Source organism: Melanotaenia boesemani, chromosome 7 (assembly GCF_017639745.1).
Source record: "Melanotaenia boesemani isolate fMelBoe1 chromosome 7, fMelBoe1.pri, whole genome shotgun sequence".
NCBI classification, from domain to species: Eukaryota; Metazoa; Chordata; class Actinopteri; order Atheriniformes; family Melanotaeniidae; genus Melanotaenia; species Melanotaenia boesemani.
In genome coordinates, this window is record NC_055688.1 from 24,488,348 (window position 1) to 24,514,261 (window position 25,914).

General features: G+C 39.5%; 1 protein-coding gene across 4 annotated transcripts in view; it reads left to right on the forward strand.

Moving 5' to 3' along the window:
- The first annotated feature begins 302 nt into the window (after positions 1–302).
- The window catches only part of LOC121642832 (Kv channel-interacting protein 1), a 65,897-nt gene continuing 40,285 nt past the window's right edge, over positions 303–25,914 (forward strand). For 3 of the 4 annotated variants that reach the window (XR_006010974.1, XR_006010975.1, XM_041989810.1), the window contains exon 1: positions 303–584. Coding sequence is in view for 2 of the 4 variants with exons in the window: in XM_041989810.1 (XP_041845744.1) it covers positions 497–584 (88 nt within the window). In the remaining 2 variants the exon portion in view is untranslated. Of the gene's footprint in view, positions 585–20,868; positions 21,369–25,914 lie in introns of those variants that run through there. The other variant, XM_041989812.1, reaches the window with a different exon arrangement.

Below are 25,914 nucleotides of genomic sequence, written 5' to 3' on the forward strand. Positions count from 1 at the left end.
GGAGGAGTTTACAAGATTTCTTCATTACTTCATTCCCACAGGCTGGCTGCAGACTGAGAGGAAGTTTCTTGGAAACTTGGAGAGTAAGAGCACCTCTGACACAGAAATCTTTAACACCTCTCTCTACCTCTCTCATCCTCACTTTCTCTTCATACACATCTCTCTCTCTCTCTCTCAGTTACTAGCAGTCACTAATTTGGACACATTCAGAGGTGGGATGAAGAATGGGAGGGAGGAGTGGGGGAAGCGAATGCAGGGAAAGCAGCAGGAGATCACTGTTTCTTTTCCTTCCCTCCAGCTTAGCGGGACGAAAAGGCAGCACAGTGAGCAGACCGGAGCAGCCTCTGTTTTCCTCATCAGTGCTGGATTCACACGCTGCATCAGAAGAAGTTGCTGCAACTGAGAGTTTGATCTAAAACTGCTGCTGAATCGGATCGGGAAACATCTGACCTGCCCCGACCCTGCCCAGCCTGCTGTGTCCTGGGTCGCTGTCAGGATGACGGGTTGTGCCAAACGCTGCAAACAGGGACTTGTAAAGTTTGCCTCAACTCTTCACAAACTGGTCACTGGGACACTTATAAAAGGTATGTTAGGGCTTAAATATGAACTCAATGGATTTTTTCTTTCTTTCTTTCTTTCTTTCTTTCTTAGAGTTCATGGAAGGTTGATGTGTCAAGTTACAAAAACAAGTAGGTGTATTGTGAACAAGAAAAGTGTCACAGACAAGCTTACAAATGAATACAGATATGTAAGAAAAACAGAAGTTAAAGTTGAGTCAAGTAAATCTTTCATCTTCAGCTGCTACAGCTCTTTTCTTTACTTCCCTCCATCTTCACTTTTGTCTGCAGTCGACCTCGTTCTGTTCATTGTGTTCTCCAGAGGGTTGGAGTGAAGGAGACAGAGATGAAGGGAGTAAGCAGCTAATAGAGAAGAAAGACATGATTGATACAGAGTAGAGTGTTGTGTGTGTGTGTGTGTGTGTGTGACTGCTTTCCCGTGATGAATGTCAGTAATAAAACGTGTCGCTGTGGCAGTGGGGACACATGATGCTGAGAGGAAGAAGAGGGCTTTAATATTGTGAGGCATTGGTTGTTACGACCCGTATGTGTGTGCCACTGTTTTTTATTTTTATTTATTTAATATTTTTTTTTGCAAGCAAATGTGGTTGTTGTGCAATGTGGTACATTTTAAATCCTATTTTGGTGATTTAAGTTTTGAAGCATTGGAAACTGTACAGCATTCCCCTGAAGGCACACACACACTTACACACATGTACAGTATAATGCTCTTTGAACCAATTGACATTTTGTCCGGAGGCATGGGAAACATCAAAGAAATCTGTCAGTCACACACATACAGTAGATACACAAAGACATACTCGGATGCTCACACATGTTTCTGGATGGCTCAAGCGTGCAGCCACAGTGGGTAGAACTGCCCTCCAGGTCTCACACTCTCGAAACGTCATGAAGGAACTGATGTTGAGGTTTGGGTTATATAACAAACAACTCTTTAGAGGATCAAGAATGAAACATGAACAGTCGAGAAGCTTTCAAGAAAATGCTGCACATGCATATATGCATGCACATGTATGTAAAAAATACACACGAGGTGAACACACAACTATTAAAATGCCCATGCAGACAATAAGCAAATGAGCTACAGGACCAAGAGATCTGGTTCTGCAAATATAAGACTAGCACACACACACACAGAGTCCACATCTGCACTTTTTCAAAGCTCTGTTGGGAGCTGCATCCAATTATACAAAGCCAAAGTCTCACACATACACACATACAGAAGCTCCTTAAAGAGTCATTCCAGCTTGTAGTCTTGTGGATTGTGTTTACAGCTGCTCACTGTAGGATGTTGGGTTAAACTTTTCCTGCTGTGTGCCCCATTTTTCCAATCAGCAAATAGTGTGAATGAAGGCCATGTTTTTTCTTCTTCTTTTTTTAATATATGTAAAATGAATTATCAAGCATGTTCTCGGTGGTTTCTTTCTTTGGGCGAGTTTTAATGAGAACTAGGGTGGATTTTTGTCACTTTCAAATTATGTCTGCATCAGAAACCGGATAGCTGCAAGCTGTTTACGAAGTCTTTTGGATTAAATGAAAAACGAGGCTAATCTAAAGTGGTCTAATTGGGTTTTAGGTTTTCTTTGATGGAGCTTAATGGTGTCTAATATAGTAATATAATTTTGTTTTAAGATTATTTTGCCAGACAGTTGAAGAAGATCAGATGGTAAAACTGCTGCATAACTTGAGTGTCTGCAGCAGCTTTTTAAAATCTTTAAATTACTCAACTTAGCTCAGAAGGAAGAGCAGTCGTCTGCCAACCTGAAAGGATTTATTCCAGGCTTCCCCTCACTTCTCCAGACTACATGCCGAAGTGTCCTTTGGCAAGTCACTGAATGCCACATTGTCTCCTGATGTATTTATCGGGGTATGAATGTGTGAGGTAATGTGAATACCTATATAATGGCAGCAAAGGTATCCACCTTGTGCAAAACACCATTTGTTTAACCCTTCTCTTCAGAGTTTATGCTTGATCAACAAGTAAGTAAAATATAAAAGTCAGGGTGCTTTAACAATCTCATTTCATTCATTATATCTGTCGGTCCATTCACACAGTCACTAAATAATTTCCATGGGTAAGATGCTGAAGTAGAGGCTACACAGGGTCATTTCTACCTGTTGCCAAGAGTCCTTGTGAGGATGCTCACATTAGTAGCAGCCTGGCTGATGAAGCAGAAAATATGGAAGGTTGCTGTATTCAATGTACTAAAAAGAAAGATAGGGTACAGAAACTAAATGGATCTCCTCCAGGGGTTTTACTTTGTACCATCTGTCAGAGCAACACTGTCCTCTGCTGGTAGCTATGGCCAAAGACAAGTTCACTGAAAAGAAATAAAGTGGAAAGATTTGTCATCCTGGTCTTACCTTGCATGTCTTTTTTTACTTACCATATAAGAATATCTATAAATACCTCAAACTATGCTAATATTTTTAAAGCTATATTAAAGGATTGTTTAAAAAAAGGCAGTGTGGTGGTGTGGTATTTAGCTCCATCACATCACAGCAAAAAGTTCCTGGCTGGGGCCTTTCTGTATAGAGTTTGCCTGTTCTCTCCAAGCATGAAAAGGCTCTTTCTGGTTGCTCCAGCTTCCCCCCACAGTCCAAAAACATCATGCATATCAGATTAATCTCTAAATGTGTGAATGGCTGTGTGTCTCTCTGTGTTGGCCCTGTATTAGACTGGGAACCTGTCCGGGATGTACCCTGCCTCTCGATTTACAGTTGCTGGGATAGGCTCCAGCCCCACGTGACTCTGTTTTGGAGTAAGTGGCTGTTTAGAAAAACAGTGTAGTGTAATGTGAAATTAAAACTTTACATCTATTTTTATAGGTCTTCATTAATATGCACTGTTCCTATCAAATAAATAAATGTGAAAAAGATGTATATAATATGTGAAAAAATAAATAAAGGTTTACATTTAAATGGTAAGAGTCTATATCAAAGCCAATATGACAGTATAATAAAGCATGAGATGTGACCATCTGATGGGTTGTGTACAATAAAAAGGGAAAAAAGCTTACATACATGAGATGTTGATCATATGGCCCTGGGTGCTGCTTGTTTGTATATTTGTACTACATATGTTATGGGGACATTGCTTGAAATCACTACTGATCTGAATTATATAGATCATTAGATAATAGGTTAAGGGAATCCCTGTAGGTCAATGCAGTGAAAAGGGCCGGACCCAACTTTGTTGTGTTTGTATGTGTGCATTTCTGTTTTACTTCATTATTTCCAGACCAAGATAAATAAATTAGTCTCCAGATGTTGATATGTTTGCTTTGGGTTGCAGCACAGGCAACAGACCCATTACAATCCTGTACATCTTTAATGGTTCCTGCCTCATTATCTACTCTTTTTCATTGCAGCCACAGCCAGTAATCCGCCATGTTACCTGTCAGTCACTAACAACTATGTATTATTAACACCCACAATTCCAATAAATACCTTTTTTTTAAGCAATCAGCTACTCCACAGAGATCTTAGACCTCCCTTTAGCTCTGCTTTCTTCCTTTAGCTACAGGCTGATTACACCAAATCCTTTTCATCGCTCTGGTTTTATGTTCACTTCATCTCTGCCTGTCTGCCACTCTTTGCAGATTTAAGGCCTAAACTTCTCCTCAGCATCCTGTCATTTCTGAAAAAAATCTGTAAACATCCTGTCAAGCAGCACCAGGCTGTACACTGCCTGCATGACTTAACTTATCCTCTCCATGCAGCCTGCCCTCTGGTGCTTCCCCACTGCCAACCTGCAGTTATTTGGGCACATTTAAAGGCACCTGGTGGCAGCCTGCTGGTAATCCACAGCAGCCCTCGTTCTCCTTGCCAGGGAAGATTCTCACTACTCATGACATCTGCTCTGCCCTTTTTCTCTTAGTTTGAACTTTTCTTTCTGCCCTCAGAGTAACTACAAAAGCAAAATGTCACACCTCTGATCTATTCAAATGTGCTTCTTTTCTCAGTTAAAAGAAGAAACAAACCACCTTAGAAGAAAACTTTTACACCAAACAAGAAACTTAAAGGCATCAAAATGCTTCTGTGTTAGGAGTAACAACATGCAATCTTTATATTTCATCACCTTCTTCTGGACTGTTTACAACCCCGACAGAAAAGAAAAAACAAAATACATGAACTCTTAAAAACTCAACATACAAGGACTTTAACACCAATTTATTTAATATAGGATGCATTTTTATCTCTCTGGGAACTGCGTTCAGATGTTAGCTTCTTATTTTAAATTGTGTTTCTGTCACTGCACAGCAGAGGGCATCAGATTCCTTTTCTTCTTCTCCCAGGGTAAGAAGGTATTCCCAGAACAAATCACAGCAAAAGTGGAGTTTTAACCAAATGAAGCTTTAAATATTCATTGCCGGAGCGCTTGTTGAGAAGGCAGTTTATTCTCTGACAGTTGATAAATGATAGACATCGAGGCAGATTTTTAGGGTTCATTGTCATCAGGCGCAGGGACTCATTTCTGTGGAAGTCCCTGTACGCACTTGATTAAATATTCAGTAGCTTCATTTTTACATCAGATATGCGTTTCGGGTCTCCTCTTCCCTGCTTTGAGTCGGGGGATTTTGATGGTTTGTATTCAGAGAAAAGAAGGAGGAGAAGTGTGAACACAGAGCATGAACAGTGATTGAAAAGTTTGTGTACATGATTGTTGTCTTGTATCATGTGACTGAGCAGACTTACAATATTGTTGAGGTGCATGTATATTATGTGTGTCTGCTTTTCCTATTGTCTATCTGTGTGTGTGTGTGTATGTATGTGTGCTGCTCAGCTCCAAAATGAAGTCAAGTCACTTTTAATGCTCCTTAAGCGGCACAGCAGATGTTTAATGCATAATATAGCACAAAAAAATTCATATAGAAAAGACTCACTGCGGATGAGATGCCATCCTCCACCCAGCAAAGCAATCAGTCATCAATCTGAACACAGTTAATGCTTCTATCACTTCCATGTACTAAAGAGGATGGAAGAAGGAAAATATTAGGGAGGGGGGCGGGCTACTGGAGGAGCCTATATGCAGTTGATAATAAGCACTAAGGTGCTGTTTAAAGATTTAGTATCATAATAAAAAGAAAGTGCATCCTCTTTCATCCTCTTTCAGTTCTAATGTCTTATGTATTGGGACATAATATAAAATCATCTGGTCCTTATTAAGTTTGAAAGTTAGGTAGACACAACCTCAGATGAACTACATAACACACCTAATACCTGGTGAGATAAAAAAAACCAAACAAACAAAAAAAAACCTAATCCAAAATGCAGAAACAGTGTGTGAAAGTATATGCATACTCTTACTTATTCTGAATGAATTAAGAAGGGAAGTAGCCGCTAGGTGCTATTCAAATGCATTTGCGTTTCTTTCCTATCTGATACCAAGTAAAATTCAGGCCAGTATCAGTGATACCAATTCAATACCAACACTTTGTACAAAGATTAACATGTTTTGAAGATCACGTCCAAATCAGGCTACCCTAAAAGGGAAAAGAAGTGAAACTTCAGTTTTTATAGAATACTTTGTGACTCAAAACAACAAAACGGGGTGCCTTAGTCTTAGGAATGACAGAGACTCCTGTTGTTTGAACATCAACACATCAACCTGATTCTTGCAGACAGATAAAAACTACTTTCCCAAAATTCAGCATCAGTGATCCACAGCTCCACATTTTCTCCCTCTATACCTAAATAGTGGTTAGTACCTATTAGTACCTGATAATACCTGATAGTACCTGATAGTATCTGCCTGCAGCATCAAAGGATTCCACGAGCGACGCCTGTCTTGCCCTAGCAGCACCTGTCTTTCTCCTCTCCTCCTCTTCCTCATCATAAATTAATTATATTCTGTGTTATGGTTGACTCTCAGATATTTAAGGTTTGTGTTGTTGCTACAACGCTTCTATGTGCCATTACTGTTCAGCTCCACACATGACTGCTACTACATATTTACCCCAAATTACTAACATACTGTTATTCTAACATGAAATCGATTCTAAAATATGGAAAGCTGGTATTGGAAATATCGATATTTCTGTATCAATCTGCACTTTACAAACACTCGGAGTTTCAACATAACCCGTTTTCTGGAACAGGCCCCTGGTCTGACTGTGTTAATGGAACAGAGGTCTGGAGGCAGCGACAAGGTGATTCCTCCTGGATAAAGCTTCAGCTAGCTTCAGGGTAGCTCCCTTTACTTTACCACGGTCCCCACTGGAAAAACCTATGGTCTAGAACAACCTATTTTCCTTGGGGACCCCCTTCATGCAGATTCTAAAAAGCCATGGACCCCCTGCCCCACTCCACGCTGAAACCATGCTTGGTTTTATGCTCAAAAGCGAGATTCTCATGATAACTAATGTATTTTGGCTGAGTTCTGTCCTTTGATAAAGCCAAAGTTAAATTAACAACAAATAGTCTTATTTCTTGTTCTTTAAAAAGGGACAATGTGTGGACATTAATTACAATGGATCTAAATGTTGAAGCCTTGGGGACACCCTGCTCTTTGGGGGTCCCCCTTGGGGCGGTCCCTGACCCCAGGTTGGGAACCACTGGTCAAGAACACAGTGCAGTGAAGTTTCCCATTTGAAGTCTCAGCATCTGGTCCGTTTATTGCCACTCCACATTTTTGTCCCCACCTTTCACTGCATCTGCAGCTGCATGCAACACCGTGAGTCTGTTAATGAAATTGATAAATGGGGAGTTGTTTTTTTTAACATATACTGTAAGTAAGTTTTTGTCACTAACTAGTTAACAGCAAAAACTTGGATTTTATTGATAAAGTAGGTGCTCCTTGTTTTATAAATAAAACACTTGCTGGCCCCTGTTTAGTTAAAATCTTAGCATGATGTTCACTTATGTTATTCTTTGGTTAGCTTTGAAAATAGAGAGCTCAGCTTGTTATCTAGCTGTTCAATATCAATAAATCATCAATACAAAAGAAATCAACTCAGTAATTATCATTCCATGATGTCAGTCACCTGTATACAGACTGAGACAGCACAGAGAGGACAGGGACATCAACTGAGGAGATGAATCTGAAGTATTTAACAGCAAGTCTGACCTAAAAAAATGTGGGGCTTTATTACAGGAATGTAAATCGATAAAAGGATGTTAACCTGACTTAGAGAGTTCATAAAGAGAAGGAATGAAGAGACAGAGAAGGTAAAGCAGATGTATGAAGAAAGAGACCAAACAGATCCAGAGAAAGAAAAATCAACTCTTTCCACTAGTGGGTCTGATTTTGGTAATAAAGTCACAGGACCAGAGAGATGACACTGAACAGCTGCCCACAAAATAGTTTTGGTGCACAGAACAGAACGTTTCATCCATTTCTGTGGCAGTAATGAAGGTGAAAATGGGCCAGATATGTTTGGAGTTTAAAAGGAGTAAACAAAGAGTTTGATCTCCTCCTGGACTTCTGCAAACACAGCATGGACCCAGCACCTCTAAACATTAAAGGGGACTGCTTTTAGAGGGGCCATGCCTTCAAATTCCTGGTCATCCACATCACCTAAAACCTCTCCTGGTTTGTTAACACTGCAGCGGTGTGAAGAAGGCTCAGATGTGACCATTTCCTGACTCAGGAGAAGAAGGAAAAGCTGCTGGGGTTCTCCTATAAAGCCACCGCTGAGAGCGTACTGGTGTACTGTAACACAGTGTGGTATGCGGGTTGCACAGCAGCAGACAGGAGAGATCTGCAAAGAGGGATAAACACTGCTCAGAAGATCTCTCTGCCCTTTCTTAAGGACAGTGCACTCATTTCATCCCAGTCACCACCATTTCAACCTGTTGTCTTCTGGCCAGAGCTACAGATCTCACAAAACCCAGACAAACAGATTCAGAGGCAGTTTTTTCCCTAGAGCCATCAGGGATCTAAACACAATCCCTTACTAAATAAAATATGTAAACAACTCAATCTGTGCAATAACAAACTAAATCTGTGCAAAGACTGGTTATCACTATAATTACTGTAAATATTTTTTCAATATACTTCCATTAGATTTCTTAGATTTTATACTCCAATTTAAGCACTCCAATGACATTGTATGGCTTACATACAATGACAATAAAGGCTTTCACTTGACTATTTTCTAAATCCAGCCTGTTGTGAAAACAAAACCTGCAACGCGAATGTGGCTAAACAGAAACATCCTTCCCTTGACACACTCGTTCATTCCTATAAAGTAAAAAAAAAAAAAAAACATAATAGTTCATTTCAGCTATATGATTCACTTTACAAACCGAACCAATAAGGTTGACTCAGCTGCTTCAAAAGTCACTCAGTTGTTTCAAATGTCAGTGGTCACATGACCAAACTAAGCTAACCACAGCAGCTAGGCTAAATAAAACTTATAGTCTTTGCACTGCTAGCAAAACAGACGGATTTTTGCAAGTACCAATGAGCAAACAATGATGAATTAATAACAGACAGACAAATAAATAAAAAACAAAGAAGCAAATGTGATGAGGCATGTCTTGCTCTAGTCTTGACCAGGTAATGATCGAGTGATGGTAATGGTAAATGGTGGGTAATAAAGAGAGACCCCAGTTAGTTGTGTTTCTCAAAATATCAGCATATGACAGTATGAAGCCAAACAAGTTACAACACCACTTTGGGACTTCTCATCCTGAACACAGAAAAAAGCCTATTGATTACTTTAGAAATAATTTACTCAACTGTCATAAATAGCAGAGTTGTTTTACTAAAGCAGCTTCTGTTTCATCAAATGCTCAACTCACCTGAAGTAGTTTGTAGTTTCCTGGTTTAAACACCTCACACTATAGCAGAAGAATTGATAACTCCCTCTGCCACTGTCATGGTTTTACCTTTAGTTATTATAAGTAGCAGACTATTTCATGGCACATTTCTTTGTGTGTTTCTTTGTAAGCATCAGGGTACATGTGATAGTGGGATCAGTGGGGCTTGACATTATTTTTGAAAATGAAAAGGGGCCCTGCAGAAAATGCTTGGGAACCACTGCCCTCAACCAAGTTTTGTACTTGAGTTCAAGATTCTCAGGCCATTACTAGAGGAAAATTCCAACAGCTGCATCAAATCTGCAATAGACTGGTTCAGAAAAGAATTGCATTTCTACAAAAGCTTGCACAATTTCAACAGTTGTGATTGTCTTTTTTCTTCTGCTTTATCCCTCTCTTCCCGATCCTGTTCTTCTTCTCTGGTTTGTTTCTTTCACTGGTCACATGTCAGCTATTCTGCTCAGCACTGCCCACGTGATTTCTGATGGTATTGCTCCATTTTCTGGATTAAGCGATGAATGGTTAAGCTCCATGAAAAAAGACCAAATGAGGCGCGTAACCAACGCACGAGATGGATGAAACTCTCCGCTCATCTGCATAACCGTCTTTTTGCATTGAGCATAAATAGGCCTTCAACCTGACTCTTTTCTTATCTCTTGATCCGTTTCTTTCTCTCTTTCTTTTTCTCTCTTCCTCTGATAATGTCTTCTTGCATTTCTTTGGTGAATCAGCCATGGTGCACGTTCAAAAACAGCTGGTGTGATTATATCCTCTTGCTAGCATGTGACAAGATACATAAGATGAAACTCAGCTGCAATGGCCACTTTTACGGGATAGTTCTGATTCCCCTGTAATTCCAAATAAAACTTAAATCCACTTTTAAATGTCCTTGCAAACACCTAATTCTGAATGAAAATGGCCATTCCGAATGAAATATAAATCCAAATTAAGTGACTGATTTATTCTGATTTTAAATCCAAATTGAATAATTCCTCAGTCATGTATATGTTCATTCCGCTTTAAATTAATTCTGGTCGTTCTGCTCATTCCCATGTCCTGTTGAGACCATGGTACTGTACTCTGTCTTCCTCCTCCTCAGCTGATCAAAGTGAAGTAGCATGCTGGTGTTGAGCTGCTGCTTCAAAACTATAATCCATATCAAAGCAAAAATGGTTCTTATTATGTGGTCTTCCATGTTGTAGATTACAAACAAAAAGAAGCAGGAACTGGATTTTGTTTTCTTCCGGTAAACGTAAATACATCATGTCCGCCCCCTGTCCAATCAAAACCCTTCCCAAACCCCAGATTAAATGTGTTTTCCATGTAAATTCGGAATTACTTTATATAAATTAATGGAAATCTTAATGAACTGAAGCAGTATTGTAAAGTAGAATGGGCTAAATGTCCACAATGATTTGACAGACTGATTACTTCACACAAAAAAAAAACAATCACTTCAAGTTATTGGTAATGAAGGAGGTTCTACATGCTACTGAATCATTGAGTATACTTTGTTTTTGCACACACTGCTTCCGTATTGACTTCTGTGCTAATTTTCTCTCTAAATAACATGTTCTAATATGTCTTGTGCTGTTGTTCATCTGTGGTTTTACCAAACTTTAAGACCTTTTAAAGAGGTGGGTGTATTTTCTTTTCACGTGACTGTAGCTGCAGTTAACAAAAATGCAAAGTGAACCCTCACCCCCTCTTGTGACTAAGCAAACCCTGGTGTGTCATATGCCAACTCTCTGTGCCTAGGAATAGTAGCCGGAGGAGGATAACAGGGCTGGAGTTCAGTAGCACCCACAGGCAAGGTGATGCTGTCTGTAAAGCAGTTATAGCAGATGAAGCAGTAAATACTTCACTCAAGCAGAAGAGTAGCTGGATGAACAGCATTTCCTTAGTGTTTTACATTCTGTTTTAACTTCAAGGTGACCAGAGCCTAGTGAATTCTGTGAAATGTGTCATCTGTGTATTAGCTTGAGAGTGTGGATCACATGGTGGCTGCAAAGAGCTGTTTTTTTCACATCTTGACAGGCAGCATAAAGTTTGTGAGAGGCAGGTAGTAGTGAATCTTTTTATATAGACAAAAAATTGAACTGCTGTGGCCTTGAAGAAGGAAACCTGTTGTCATGGAGAAAAGCTCCACAGACTACAAACTACACAGATTCACCAAAATACATCCCTGTCCTTATAATAACTCATTGTAACCACTATCAGTCTGCTAGACAGATAAGTCAGCTGTGATCTTGTTTTGAGTTTTATTCACTGGACTCTACTGATCCCTCTTTTAGGTGAATCATGCACTGATCTGGGTCAGTGTTTTCTGAGAGGTAATGGACTGCTGGGTGTTTAATAACTCAGTATTAATTAAACACTGGACTTTACCATTTCTACATGCTGTTTCAATTTGTAGGTGACTGTAATGTAAGTATAACCTCAATTCCAAAAACATTGGGACGCTATGTAAACTGTAAAGAAAAGCAGAATGCAATGATTAGGTTAACTGGCAACAGGTCAATAACATGTCTGGGTATAAAAGCAGCATTTCAGGAAGGCAGAGCTTCTCAGATGTAATGATGGGCAGAGGTTCACCATTATGCAACAAGCTGTCATGGTTCACAGTTCCACCATGCCATATCTGTGTTTAATATGTGTTTGCACTTCGTATTATCTCACCATATTATTTATGCCAAGCCCACCTGGGCTTTGCCTAATTGTTTCTCTGTCTGACCTGTGCGCAGCACTACATAAACTCTCTCCATTCTCTGCCTATTTGCCAGATTATTGACGGCATTATGCCAGTAGCAGTAGCATTCTTTCCTTGCTCTTGTTTGTTTCAAGTTGCTGATCAGGTTCATGTCCCTGGATTGTTCTCACCTTGCCCACGATGGACCTCTTCTACTTTCCAGTTACCTGGACATCAACCTATGCACTGATTCTTGATCACAGATCCTCTTGTTAAGTATCTTGACATCTGCCTTCCTGTGTTTGACCACGTATCTGGATTTTGGATTGGTGCTTTAACTATGGAGTTGTCTAGTGCCCTAATTTCAAACTGTGATCCTGGATTACTCCTCCTGTTTTTCATCACTGACAGCCATCATTGTTAGTGTCTGGGGTATCACTCTACAGGCAGGAGTGCTGAAAAGTATCCTCGGTTTCAACATTTCTCCATGTGATCAGGCTATCACCCCAGAGTCCTCTTCCAATTATCATTCTCTCTCTGCCAGGCGACCCCGCCTGTCTCATCCCACTGCAGAGCTACGAGTGTTGTTCCTTGACCAAAGTAATATCCTTGACCTCTGTTCAGTAAACCTATTTCTTTTAAACGTCCTGTGTTGTGGCTGAATTTCCAGGTCCTCAGGGTTTCCTGTTAAAACTGTCTATATGTGAATCAGTTTCATAGAAATGTTCCTCAAAATAAAATTGTGAAGACTTTGAAGATCCCACTATCTGCCCACACCATAGTCACTTGCTGCATTTACATGGAACACGTCTGATCCGATCGAACGTCCAGACATAATAAAATTATGTCATGTGTACATGCCAGCTAATCCAATCAGCCTCGATTGGATAGGATTTTTAATCCGATTGAGAGGGATGGTTTAAACCTTTAAACCACATGATCGGGATCAGCAGGAAAAAATAACCATGTATACAGTCAGTCCGATCGTTTCTGTGGTGGATGTTGTGTCTGCGCATGCTGGAACCACGTGGGGGTCATGTGATGTCATGAGTTTCAGGGAAGACTTGAAAAATGGCGGCAGCAAAATAGAACTTGACTGTGGTGGATACGTTTTTGTTTGAAACTCAAAGTTAAGGATTAATGAGCATTTTGATGGTTAAAAAGTTCAAAATAAAAAAAAACCCTCTTCTTCTGAGCTAGTAGGCACTATACATGTTAAAAAGGTTACGATCAGTTGTAAGTACAACTGATTGAATCACTTTATCTGGTGACCATGTAAACATGTCAGCAGGAATCTGTGATCAGAATGATTTCTGTCAGATAGATAGAATATTTTTGCCCATGTAAATGTAGCTACTGATCTCCATAAGACCAGAAATGCAGATTTTTGTCGATGATAAGCTGGACTGTTGCTCTCCTCTTTAGTCCACAGGTCACAGTGTTCAGTGGTTTTCAAAATTCAAATTTTGACCCATCTGACCACAGAACACTTTCCCTCATTGCCTCAGACCATTTTAAAGTTTCAATAAGAGAAGATAGTGGTGTTTCTGGATCTTTTTTTAATGTAGCTTTTTTGGCATAATGGAGCTTTAACTGAAATTTTGGGTTGCAGGGTGAGCTGTGTTCAGACAGTTGTTTTTTAAGTGTTACTGAGTCCAAGCAGTGATTTCCAGAAGAGAATCATGCAGTGATGCCTGAGAACCCAAAGATCACAAGCATCAAGTTTTGACCTCCGGCCTAGTCCCATGCTCACATGCTCCTGATTCTCTGAATCTTTTGAAATCATACACTGTAGATGGTGGTATCTTGAAGTCTTTACAATTTTACATTGAGGAACATTTTACTGACATTGTTCCACAATTTTAGATACACTTTGTCACAGAATGGTAAACCTCTGCTCATCTTTACATTTGAGAGGCTCTATTTCTCTGATATGCTCCTGTTTGTTACTGACCTTTTGCCAATTAACCTAATCAGTTGTCAGATGCTTCCAGTGATTTTTTTTTTTATTTGTGCCAATTACTTTTTCAGCTGTACTTTTTAAAAACTGTGTTGCTTCACTCAAATTAAAAATGAGCTAATATTTTTCATGAAATGTCTCAGTTTCAGTATCTGCTATGTTTATGTTTTATTGGCAATTAAGTATAGGTTTATAACAGGGGTGTCCAAAGTTGGCTGAGGGCTGCTGTCCTGCAGGTTTTCAATTAATTTCTTGCTGAAATTAAATAGATCCAACAGCATATGAAGTTCTGTACAATGCCTTATTAATTTAAGTCAGGTGTGTTGAAGCAGGGAAACAAAAAATCTGCAGGATTGTGGCCCTTGAAAACCAGAACTGGACACCCCTGGTTTATGAGATTAGCAAATCATTCAATTTTGCTATTTCTTGTTTTATTTTCATTTTACATAGTGTCCCAATGTTTTTGAAATTGGGGTAGTAAACTGCTTACTTGTGCGGAGTTTGTTTTTGAAATGACAGAATGCTATTAAAGTGAATTACAAATAGGAAAATTTCCATGTGCTGAGGTATATTAGAAGGACACTAGTAGTATTCAAACTTTACTGAATTTAATAAGTGTTATCATCAATGCAAAACAACAACAACCAAAAAAAAAACATCAAAAGAATTTTGACTTTCCACTTGTAAGCTACAACAAATGCACCATATTTTGAATTTAATGTTTGTTGTAGATCAAGGTGATGAGGCTGGATATTTACCCTCTGAGATGTTTCCTCTCCAACTCTTGATGCGCTTACTAAATGAGATATTTTCACACTTAAGGAGTCAAACATGACATGTATTTTTTCTTTTTCTTTTCTGTTTTTTGTGTTTTTGAGTTGGTTGTACCCTCTGATATCTGAATATATTCCCTTAAGCTCAGAAAAAACCCCCAAAACTTTTATCATATGTCGTCTTTCTTTGTGAAAACTAAACGAGACTGACTGCTGTGTCCTGTGTGTGAGCCTGACAGCCAATCTGTTTTTTGTAATATGGGTGAAAGGAGACATTAAGGCAGGATTATATTATTTACATACAACAACAATGTGTTTAGAGGCAAACTGGTTTACTGCAGATTGATTGTAGTCTGGCCTTGTCGCACAGCTCATTTGCAGTCTGGTGTTGGAGCAACTGAAGTGTTTGGTTTTCTTTTTAGAAGAAAACTGGCCTGCAGATCTCTGTGTTATAACACGTCATCTCATGTCTGGCAGGATGGTTGAGTTCATCTCCTTTGCTCCTGATAACTCAGACGTCAGAGAGTGTGTCAGAGGCCTGATGTAGTTTGACTCCTCTCTCTTTTTTTTGCATCTTTCTTTCTCTCCTCACCTTTTACCCTGACATCTTCATTTCCCTCCCAAGCTTCTGCTTTCTTCCCCTTCACAGTCTATCCATCTTGATTAGCTTGTTTGCCCTACTCTCCTCTTCTCAGTTTCTGCAATTATTCCCATCTTGTCTCATTTCATTCTCTGACTCGATCTTTCTTTCCCCATGCGCTCTCTGCTGTCTTAGCCACCTCCTTCTCTCCTCTGTGTGGTCATCACTATGACAGATTCCATCCAGCCTTAATCTAATAAAACTGGACAGCAGCTAACCAGAGTATTTATTATTCAGTGACTGCTCACTGCTTTCTGTGCTGTCAACACCTTCTGTTTCTGTAGTAAACTACTTCATATCTTTCAACTCCACGGCCAAACCCCTACCCCACTCCCCCCTCTATTTATTCACCCAGACTGCCATCTCCATCCTGTTAAAGGTCTGTTGTGTAATGGTTAATAAATGATGATGAGGAGGCTGCTGGCGCTCAGATTGATCCACAGCAGTTTGGACAGCACAGAGCAGCAGCACAAATGATGTCAGGCTTAATGTTTCGGAAGAGTTTGGTGCTTGGTCTAATGTGACGAACCCGAACCCGTTTCATTCATGCCGCGGTTATGTAATATGAATCTATTATTCCTTTTGGTTCAAACACGATGAGCCAAAAAGTCATTTGCACAAACATGAAACAACTTCTTGGTTCATTATGTTTGCATCAACACGAATAATAGATTCATTTTATGTAACCGTTTTATGACTTGCAGTGAGGATGGACTCTGTCGACCTGTTGCCAACAGTGTTATTGCACAGAGTTGTTTTGGGTTTCTTGTTTAAAGACTTGGAGAAGTATTTCTTCAATAACTCAGCGTGTTATGATCTAGATCTCTTTGAAATGATAAGATAATCATGATGATTGGTAGATCTCATTTAAATGCAAAGAAAAGTGTAAAGGCTGTAAAGCTTTTATATAAAGTACAAGGGGAAAAAACAGAAAGAAGTCAGTAAATCACTGAATGATTAATTACCAAGGCTGAAAATAAATCACTTTTAGGAAATGCATGCAAAAAAGTCCATAATAATATTAATAATAATAAGAATAAAACATCATAACCAAGTTAAACTACATGTACCATGGCTGCTTCTGTCTTTTCCAGACTATAATACCAGATTTAAGTCCTCTGGATATTTTTCTTCCAAAGCAATTGGTTTGGAGCTGGTGCATTTAGAACCAGATCTTCACATTTCAGCTGCCAACGCTCTGACTCTGAACACTGAAAAACAACACAAGCAAAGAACCGTTCATTTTGGGAGCAACTTGCACAGTAAACACAAATGTTTCTTTAGGCCAATAAACTGTACACTTTGAAACTGTGGACATTACATTTTAAAATCTCAAGTTCTAGATTTCTCTGTCTGAAGTGCATCAAATTCAGCTTTACATTCTTGTCAAGGTGCTTGTTAGGCTACAGAGAAAAGGACTGGTTATAGCAGTGCAAGGTCACTGGGGAGACTGGAGCCTGTCCCAGCTGCTAGGTGAGAGTCAAGGTACACCCTGGACATCCTGAGTCCATCACAGGGCTAACATAGTAAAACAAACAACCACTCACACTCACTCCAAGGGGGATTTCAGAAATGTAAATTACCCCAACATGCATGTTTTTGGATATGGGAGGAACCCAGAGTACCTGGAAAGAACCCACTCATGGAGAACATACAAACTCCACACAGAAATGCTTCAGCTGAGCTTTTAACTGTAGATTCAACACAGAAGCTTATGTGAAGCTAAATGGGTACAGGATGTTGTTTACAGTGAACACATACAGATTATAATCTGTGAATTTAACATTGTGAATGATCTAAGGTTGATTGACCATCAGTAATTTCTGTATTCTGGAAACCATGACATCAAACACATTCAGCTGTTTTAAGTTCACATCACTTTTTTTTTTTTTTAAAGATGAAAGAATGTTTTCTTGCTTCACACTGTAAAGGTAAGGTGAGGTTTACAGGAAAACACTGTAGTGATGGCTGTTGTCTCTTTCAATTCAGTGTTTTGTCATCCCATCCATCTTCTTCTTGCAGACTTTGCCGCTGTAGAAAGACAGATTTTTTTGTCGTCTTCTTTGTTCCAAACAGACTGGAGTCATAATTCTTATGCCTGTGAAATTTTTCACCTGAGCATAGACGTAGGGGGTCTTTGTGTGCTTCCTGAAATGACTGATGCTTTTGTTTTTCCCCAGAGAACATACTCACTCTATTTCTTAGTTGTTCTTTTCTATTCCAGCCAACAAGCCAATCTCACCAAAGATTAATTATATGGCTATCCTGGAGCTTTCACACACATTTAACTCAAGTCTTCTGAGTTTATAATCCAGGCTGAGTTTAAAGTTTAGACTGTGATTTAGTCCTGAAAACAATGTCACATCGAGGTCGTCTCAGTCTTCTGGAGATTTAATCAAATAGCAACATCTATCTGAACATACAGAAATGTGATTCTCCTGTTAGCTTTAGGAATCCTATATACAGTCATATCTGACTCTATTCTTCAGATAAATTCATCCAGCTTTGTCTTACAGCTTGGTATTTATAAAATGCCAACTCTGCAGAGGCAGATCAAAACAGCCTGTTTTCAGTTTTACACTTTGAGCTTTTTCTGTTCATCCAGTTGGTTTTTGACTGCTTGATTGGACCAAGACTTTCTCTCCACTGATGGATTTGCATGTAACCCCTTCACTGACGTTAAACATTGTTGTTACAGCAAATCACTCTCCCTTATCTCGCCTATTCAGGCTGGCTCTCTGTATTTAATCAGCATGTCCTTGTGTCACTGCTGTTGTGTGTATTCAAAGACCTGTTTTCTTTTATTGATGCGTTAACATTCTTGATTGCTGTAACCAGTGTGTGCTTGCATATATTTTCATATGTACATACATGTGTGATTGTGCGAGAGTTGCATTAAAGAAGTACTATTAGATTTTTCTTCCTGCAGCGCTAGAAGAGGTGTGCTTTGTGGTAAGATCTTGCACACCTCAAAAATGGCATTTTTTGACACAAACTCCTCCCCCCCTGTGCTCATTTTTCTTGTAATCTGTCTCCTCCCTTCTTCTTCATCTGTTTATGCTCTCTTCCTTCTTGTTTTTACTCTGCATTCATACCCAGCATGCAAGCTACTGCAGCCAGAGGCTTTTAATGAATGCCACGACCTAATGACTTTATCATTGGCCTATACGGTCTCAACGCGACCAGAGCAGTGGCTCAGCTGTAAATTGTTTTCTTAACTCTAGTGGTGTGAGGAATTTCAATCGGAGCTGCCATCAACAGCATCAGTGCAGCTTGCTAATCACAACAGCAGGGTGTTATGGCGAAGGCAGGACGGTTTTAAACAAATAAACAGAACTAAATGCATTATTACTGGTCTGAGCCTTGTTTTAAACAGATGCTAATGTATATTAGCTGTACTAAAGAGAAAGCAAATACAAACAAACCCGGGATAGTTGGTGTCTGAGCACAGATGAAGCTAAAGTTGTTAAATCAAACACTTTGTCACACATCTAAATGCATATTTACACAAAGAAAAACAATGCTGGACTTGTCATGAAGTGTCTAAAGCCCAACTGCTTTCTTCCATCTACACATAAGGAACTTGTAGGTTTTTAAGCTTTTCCATGCTTTCTTCTGCTTGGCTGTGTTGAAGTTCATCAGAAGCACCAGATAGTTTGAGCGATAAGGGAAATGAACTGATGGATATTTCCCAAATTCAACGCATAACTTCTTTTATGTTTACAATCGGATGATCTATGCCGTCACATTGCTTAACCTTCTCTAGTGTGAACATCTATACAAAAACATCGTGACAACTTTTTTGGATCTTTCTTGGCAATATTAGTCATTTTGGTTAGCTTGGCCACCACTGTTTGCTGGAGGTGCATCGATTTGACTTTGGAGCACCAGCTTCATATGACGTATGATGAGCACAGTGTTTCATACTAGTCAGAAATCTTTGCTGACTTGAAGCCTCGAGGGAGCAACATGGCCACAGTCAGGACAGGTCAGGGGCTGCAGATGTTTTCTGCAGACTGTCCCAGCTGGGAAACAACTCTGTGATAACACCACTCTGACATGATTAGCTGAGGACTCCACTGATACAGATGATTTGTGATACATAATCCTCAGATGTTTTATTTACTTATTTCATCCAAGGGGGGTTGTAAGCGATTGTATTTTCTCCGCAGGCAGCTCATTTTCTATTCATTCTGATACAAAAGGAAAAAAAAAATTGTGTGTTTAATTTTCAGCAGGAGTGCTGCATAAAGAGTTTAACTTGAGAGTTTCTGTACTTTTAATCCATACATTACATGTGTTTTCTTTTTCACCCTCATAGCAGCGCTTCCAGTTATCTTCTTACGTGATCAGCCAGTGGGTTTTACACACCTGTAAAAAAAGAAAAAGGATATACTTTAAAACGTAACCCCTTGATGTGAGAGCAGCAGAAAATTAGGGAATTTCAAGTGAGTAAGAAGGAAAAAGTGGAATGACTATTTAAAAAATCAGTCTTTTGCATGTCAGCGTTCAGTGTTACAAAGGCCTGGGGATTTGCACCTCCTATCTAGTGGTTGTCATCACATCGGAGGCGTAAGGCATCAACATACTGATGAAACAAAATCTTTATCTGTCCGGGGAACAGGGTACAAAGAAAGCAGTGGTTGTTTTGTGCAACATTTTGCACTTTGGACCAGTGCGGCTATTTCATATTCTGTTATGGAATTGTTTTTGTTTGTTTGTCTATTTTTACTTATTCATCTCACTATGATTCTCAGTTGGTTATGAACAGGTGGAAGAGTTATGTTCAGGAAAGAAAAATCTAAAGATTAGGACAAAAACTCACCCTTTCACAGCTTTAAACCTGCATTTTTTTAGCCAAAAAACCCCCCACCGAGAAGTACCAGTGGATCATGGTGCGACATTGAGGCTGTGACAAAGCCAAGTGACACACTAGGAGTGATAGTGGACATGATAACATTTCTGATAAAGCTCATCTATCCAAACACTAGCATGTGTTAATTTGCAAATTGTCAGGTGTACAGGATTTTGTTGGTGACCTGCCCTCTGGCAGAACAATCGCGCACACACAGCCACATACATGCGCCACCTGCCAGACTTGTGGAGGTTGAGATAAAGCAGTAAATACACTCCACGGTCAGACTTTATGTGTGCTGAATAGCAAAATGGGACAGACTAGTCTTGCTCTCCCTTATCTCCATTCACCTCTTGCTCTCTTCATCTCAGTCCATCTCTTTCCTTCACCTTCTTTCCTCCCACCCAGCTCATCTATTCTCCTCACCCTTTCCTCTTCTCTATTGTCATTCTCTCAGTTCTCCTCTGTCTTATTTTCCACTGAGTTGCGTGCTCCTCTCCTCTCCTCTCCTCTCCTCTCCTCTCCTCTCCTCTCCTCTCCTCTCCTCTCCTCTTTGTCTCTGTTTCCCGGTGCAACAGTGTGCTACCCCTCGTTCCCCACCAGACAGACACAAAGCCAGAGTGACTGAGACAAACAGGAGAGGAAGAGGGAGCAGAAAAGGAGAGAAGCAAATACATAAAAAGGCACAGAGGAATTGATGGGATGACAGCTTGGTGGCTGGAGACACACACTGAGAGGAAGAGGGAGGGTTTACGGAGTGGAGAGAGAGACAGAAGGCATGTAAAATAGGCAGCATCAGTGACAGCGTAGACAAAGGTAGCTCTAGAGTGCATGTGCGCCGTCCGTTTCATTCACACACACACACACACAATCTCGCACTCACACACCCTCGAGGAGAAGCGGCGAAGCTGTGTGGGTGTGAGGCAGCTTGAGAAGTGATATCTCTACTTCTACACACACGGTTGGCTGATGGACTAAGTTGATCACAAATTACACACAACTACTGCTCACACACTCACCAGCACAGCTTCCTGCTCACAGAAGTCAACATGGGTCTTGTGATGGGAACCTTTTCTATGCAGTCCAAGCAAGTGACATATCACAAAGGTAAGGATTAATTTTTTTAATTGATCAGTTTTCTCAAGACTCGCTCGGGTGCGTTTTTTTCTTGTCTTTTGTTTTTTTTCTTGTCTTTTGTTTGAGCCTTGATTGTGAAGCCATGCATATTTGCTCTCATGATAATACATTTTATACAAAAAGTGCATTATGAGCATTAGCTGAACAATTTGGTACAAAAAGTAAAGTACATTGATGGTTTGTGATGCAGTCTTCAGGCCACCTACCCTCTGTTTGAACTGTGGATTTAGGAATATTTGTTTGTATGTGTGTAGCGGTGGCATTTGGCATGTCTATAATAGGTGATGGTATTTACTCCGGTCTGCTCTCATACCAGCCTGCCTCCCATCTGCCCTGCTGTTTGACAGGCGCCAACACTTGACACTTGCATGCCTGTGTTTGTGCGTTCTTACATATACTTAAGATTGCACAGCTACACATAATTCACAACTAAAATGTGTCCGCATGCAAGAGCTCTGTGTTCTGTGTGTGCTGTGAAGCTCCTGTGGTTGTGTGTGTTTGCATCGTAAATCAGGGTGGTGTAATCCGTCAGCCTTTGGCCATGGTTTGTCCTGCATCTGTTGACCTTAAACCTGATGCTTATCACCAACAGACACAGAGATGCATCACACACACAGTGTGCAGAGACTGAAACTACCAAGCAGATCCCTTTTCAGCTTTTATAGAAACAAAAGGATCAAATCCAGAAATGTTTTACTGGGTTATTAACCACAATGAGATCATATAAACCTGGCTGTATATATTGTGACAAAAGCTTCTGAGGTGATGTCAGTGGTGCACATTATGTTCTGCAAATGTTGTGCAAGTCTCTCAGAAAAATGTCTTTCGGCTGTCTGTATTTTATATTATAGCAGTCAAACAGCAGTCGGACCAAATAGCCGTAAAACACTGTAAATGGTTTCCTGATATGCCAACATATATAGCAGCTTGTGTGGGCTGTTAATTTTATTTCCTGACCTGTGTGGCAGTAGCTTTCAGCAGATACTTCAGATGTGTACTGAACAGATACTGGAGGCACATTTCCAAGGTAGATATTTCCATTGAAGCGACACACAAGTCAAACACACAGCCATGCTGTGTTCTTTCATTTAAAAACCACACATTTATTAGTCAGGGAATGCAATGATGCTCACAAAGCAACCCAAATATATTTTTAGCCAATTTCAAGCAACCTTCTCCTTCCTAATAGCCATCACTTTGAAGTTTGCACAGTTAGGGTGTTGAGAGGAAGTGACTGATGAGTAAAAGTTGGGGAGAAAAATTGAGAAAAGTTGAGAGAGGAGGCGAGGTTACTTCTCAGGGGGCTGGAGTGTGCGTGCCAGTAAACGTGAGTATGTTTCACCATCTGCTGCAGTGTCAAAAAAGTGGCCTACTGAAAGCAGGGCAGGATTAATTTTTGCATGGAGTGTCGGCCCACCCTTGATTCCAGCCCAAAGTGAGCTAACAGCCCGCTGAAAACCTATGGTTGACTTAGGCAGAGCTTAGGGGAAAATCAATTTTTGACATGTTTAATTTAATGGTGTGAAATGTGACACGACAAAATAAGAAACTTGTGGTTTGTAATGGAGTTTGCCATTGCTGAATGACTCAAATTATGTTACAGATAAAGAAAATATATATTTTTTTATAAATTATTATAATAGTTTTTAAACAAGGAATTCACTTTTAGGCAAAACAATAGAATAGAATAAAATAGAATAAAATAGAATAGAACAGACTCTATTGTCCCCTAGGGGACATTTGCAGTGGACTCATTTCCTGTAGTAACTTCCTGTTCACAGAATAAATAAATCAATATACATTAAAAACCAACACTACATACGTGACACACGTTACACGTCCGGTAAAAGATTGAAAGATTAAGTGTCACAAAGACAGAACACTCAGTTATTGCACACTACACCGTGTACGCAGATCAAGAGCTGTTTAGAATTTTGACAGAGGAAGGTACAAAAGAGGGTTTGAAACAATTCAGTTTGCATTTTCGGATTCTGTACCTTCTGCCAGAAGGCAGGAGCTCATATTCCCTGTGAAGTATGTCGGATGAATCCGACATTACCCTTCACGCCTGCCGGAGTACAAAATGCTCATAGATGGACTGAAGGGAGAATTTTTCAGTCCTCCCCATCACCTCCGTGGAGGTCTGTACCAGCACTGTAGCCTAGATCTAGACAGTTCGGAAAGATTGCCAAACCATGCCGTTATTCCATACCTGATTGTACTTACAATACAATCAGATGTTATGGCCATTTATTACAGATTATCTTTTTTTTTGTTAAAACAGTAGTTTTATCAACAGGAATAAGGACATTAAAAAAAGAGTGTATTCTCAATGATTGAAGATTTAAAGCAGCACTACATATGTTTCTGACTTTAAAACTCTGTGCTTCTGACTCGTTTTGATGGCACTCTGACATTCGTTATACCCATTTCTGGGGCCATCGTTGCCATGCAGCTTCTTGGGGCTGAGAAACTGCACATGGCATATGGTAGCTTTGTTTTGCTTTACAACATCAGGTCAAAAGCTAGCAACTGGACATCAACGCACTAGTGGTTTTGAATGTGCGTGATGGCTGTTTAAAAAAACCCCAACCAAACAAACAAACAAACAAACAAACAAAAAAAATAAATAAATAAACAACTCATGAGGACATCATTGGAGTGGGGAAAATAAACAAAATGCAACAAGATATAAAATGAATGGATAAAAATTAGGGGACATTCACACTGGCACTGTTTGGTAATTTAGGACTAGTGCAGCGGTTCTCAACCTTTTTCTACCGTGCCCCCCTTTAAAAGGAATAAACATTCAGAGGCCCTCTCCCCTTCCCTTATACATGCAGAGTGATGGGACCAGGTATATAGATATATATACACACATATATATATATATATATATATATATATATATATATATATATATATATATACACACTAGTGCTGGGCAACAATTAAAATTTTTAATAGCGATTTATCGCATGACATGCTGCAAATAATCGCGATTAATCACAACGTTACGTACAAAATGTCTCTTTTTTTTCTTTACATCATTTCCCACAGATATCTACATCTCTTGAAAGAAAGTCTGTCTATCCTCTTTTTATAAAGGTTTTATGTTTTCCTTTATTTTAAAACCTAAAAATGGAAATAAAAATGTGGTTCTTTAAAAATAACATATATCCTATGGTGGCTCTTCATTTAGAGAAAAAAATAAAATATGTATATATATATATATATATATATATATATATATATATATATATATATATATATATTAATTTGCCTTTTTGAAAAGTCTCGTAACATTTGCAGCTCTAAAAGAGTTTTATTTAGCTGGCTGAGGGAAAAATGGCGCTTCGGATTGGAAAGGCTGCACTAAACACATAAACAGGTTTATCAGCAGTTTTTTCTTTAAAAAACAACAGTAAACATATTTCTTTATATACATTTATAAAATCAAATATTTATGTCAAAGAAGGATGAAATGTTCAGGATTTACTAACTAAAAGGTAAAAAGTCAGCTGGATGAATTTATTCTGTGAAGTTGCTTCCTTCTAAACACAGAAAAAACAATATGTGATGAATATCAGCATCAGGTGAACAGAGAGAAAGCAGGATTAGAATCTAACATCTTCTAGATGGTGAAAAGAAAGAAATATTCATAATATGCACAATAACTTCCATCCATGCACCTTTAGTGCTTCATTATCCAGATTTCCAGCCTATAATTTCTCTAACCTTTCATTCTTAGCTTGACTGCACCAGCTGCCTCTGCCACTGGGAGTTAAGGGGTTAACATCTCGTTTCCGGGTGTAGCGTCAGATGTGTAAATGTAATTGTAAACGTGTGGTATCCACAGAAAGTCCAGAATTTCAGCTAACACCTCAGCAAAACCATTTCTATGACCACCAAACACAGATAAGACAACAAACAATTCAAAGAGCGGGTACACAAAGTCTGAAAAATATGTAAACACAGATGATGTTTCCCCATGAACATGGACAAACAACTCCTCTACTAAAAGCTCACATCTCACAGATCCCACAGCTGGAACTTTCATCTCGTTATGACCAAGATTCACCGAACCAGAGGCAGAAGAAGGCCCGATTTATGCTTTACGTTTGTAAAAGTCAGAAAGCCTGTCTTACCTTTGCTGTCTTGCCAAAATTAAAACGCATTTATTAAAAAAAATAATAATAAAAAGTTTCTCATTGTCTTTTGGGAGCGGTTTCCCGCCCCAAAATCCCAATGTTCTGCCCATCTGCATGGGTTTAGACAGACAAAGAAAAACGTCGGTTCTTCTTCTTTCTTAAGTTGCAAACAGAAAACGTCTCTTCATTTTAAATAAACCCGCTCTCTCCTCATTACGTCAGACGCACCGCTGCAGCAGGGACAGGGAAGCCATGTTTCTGTGGTCAAAACCAGCGGCCAGTAGGAAAAAAAAATTAAGGGCGTTAATTAATCGTTAATCGTAACGCGTTAATGTGCCCAGCACTAATATATACTAATAACTTCA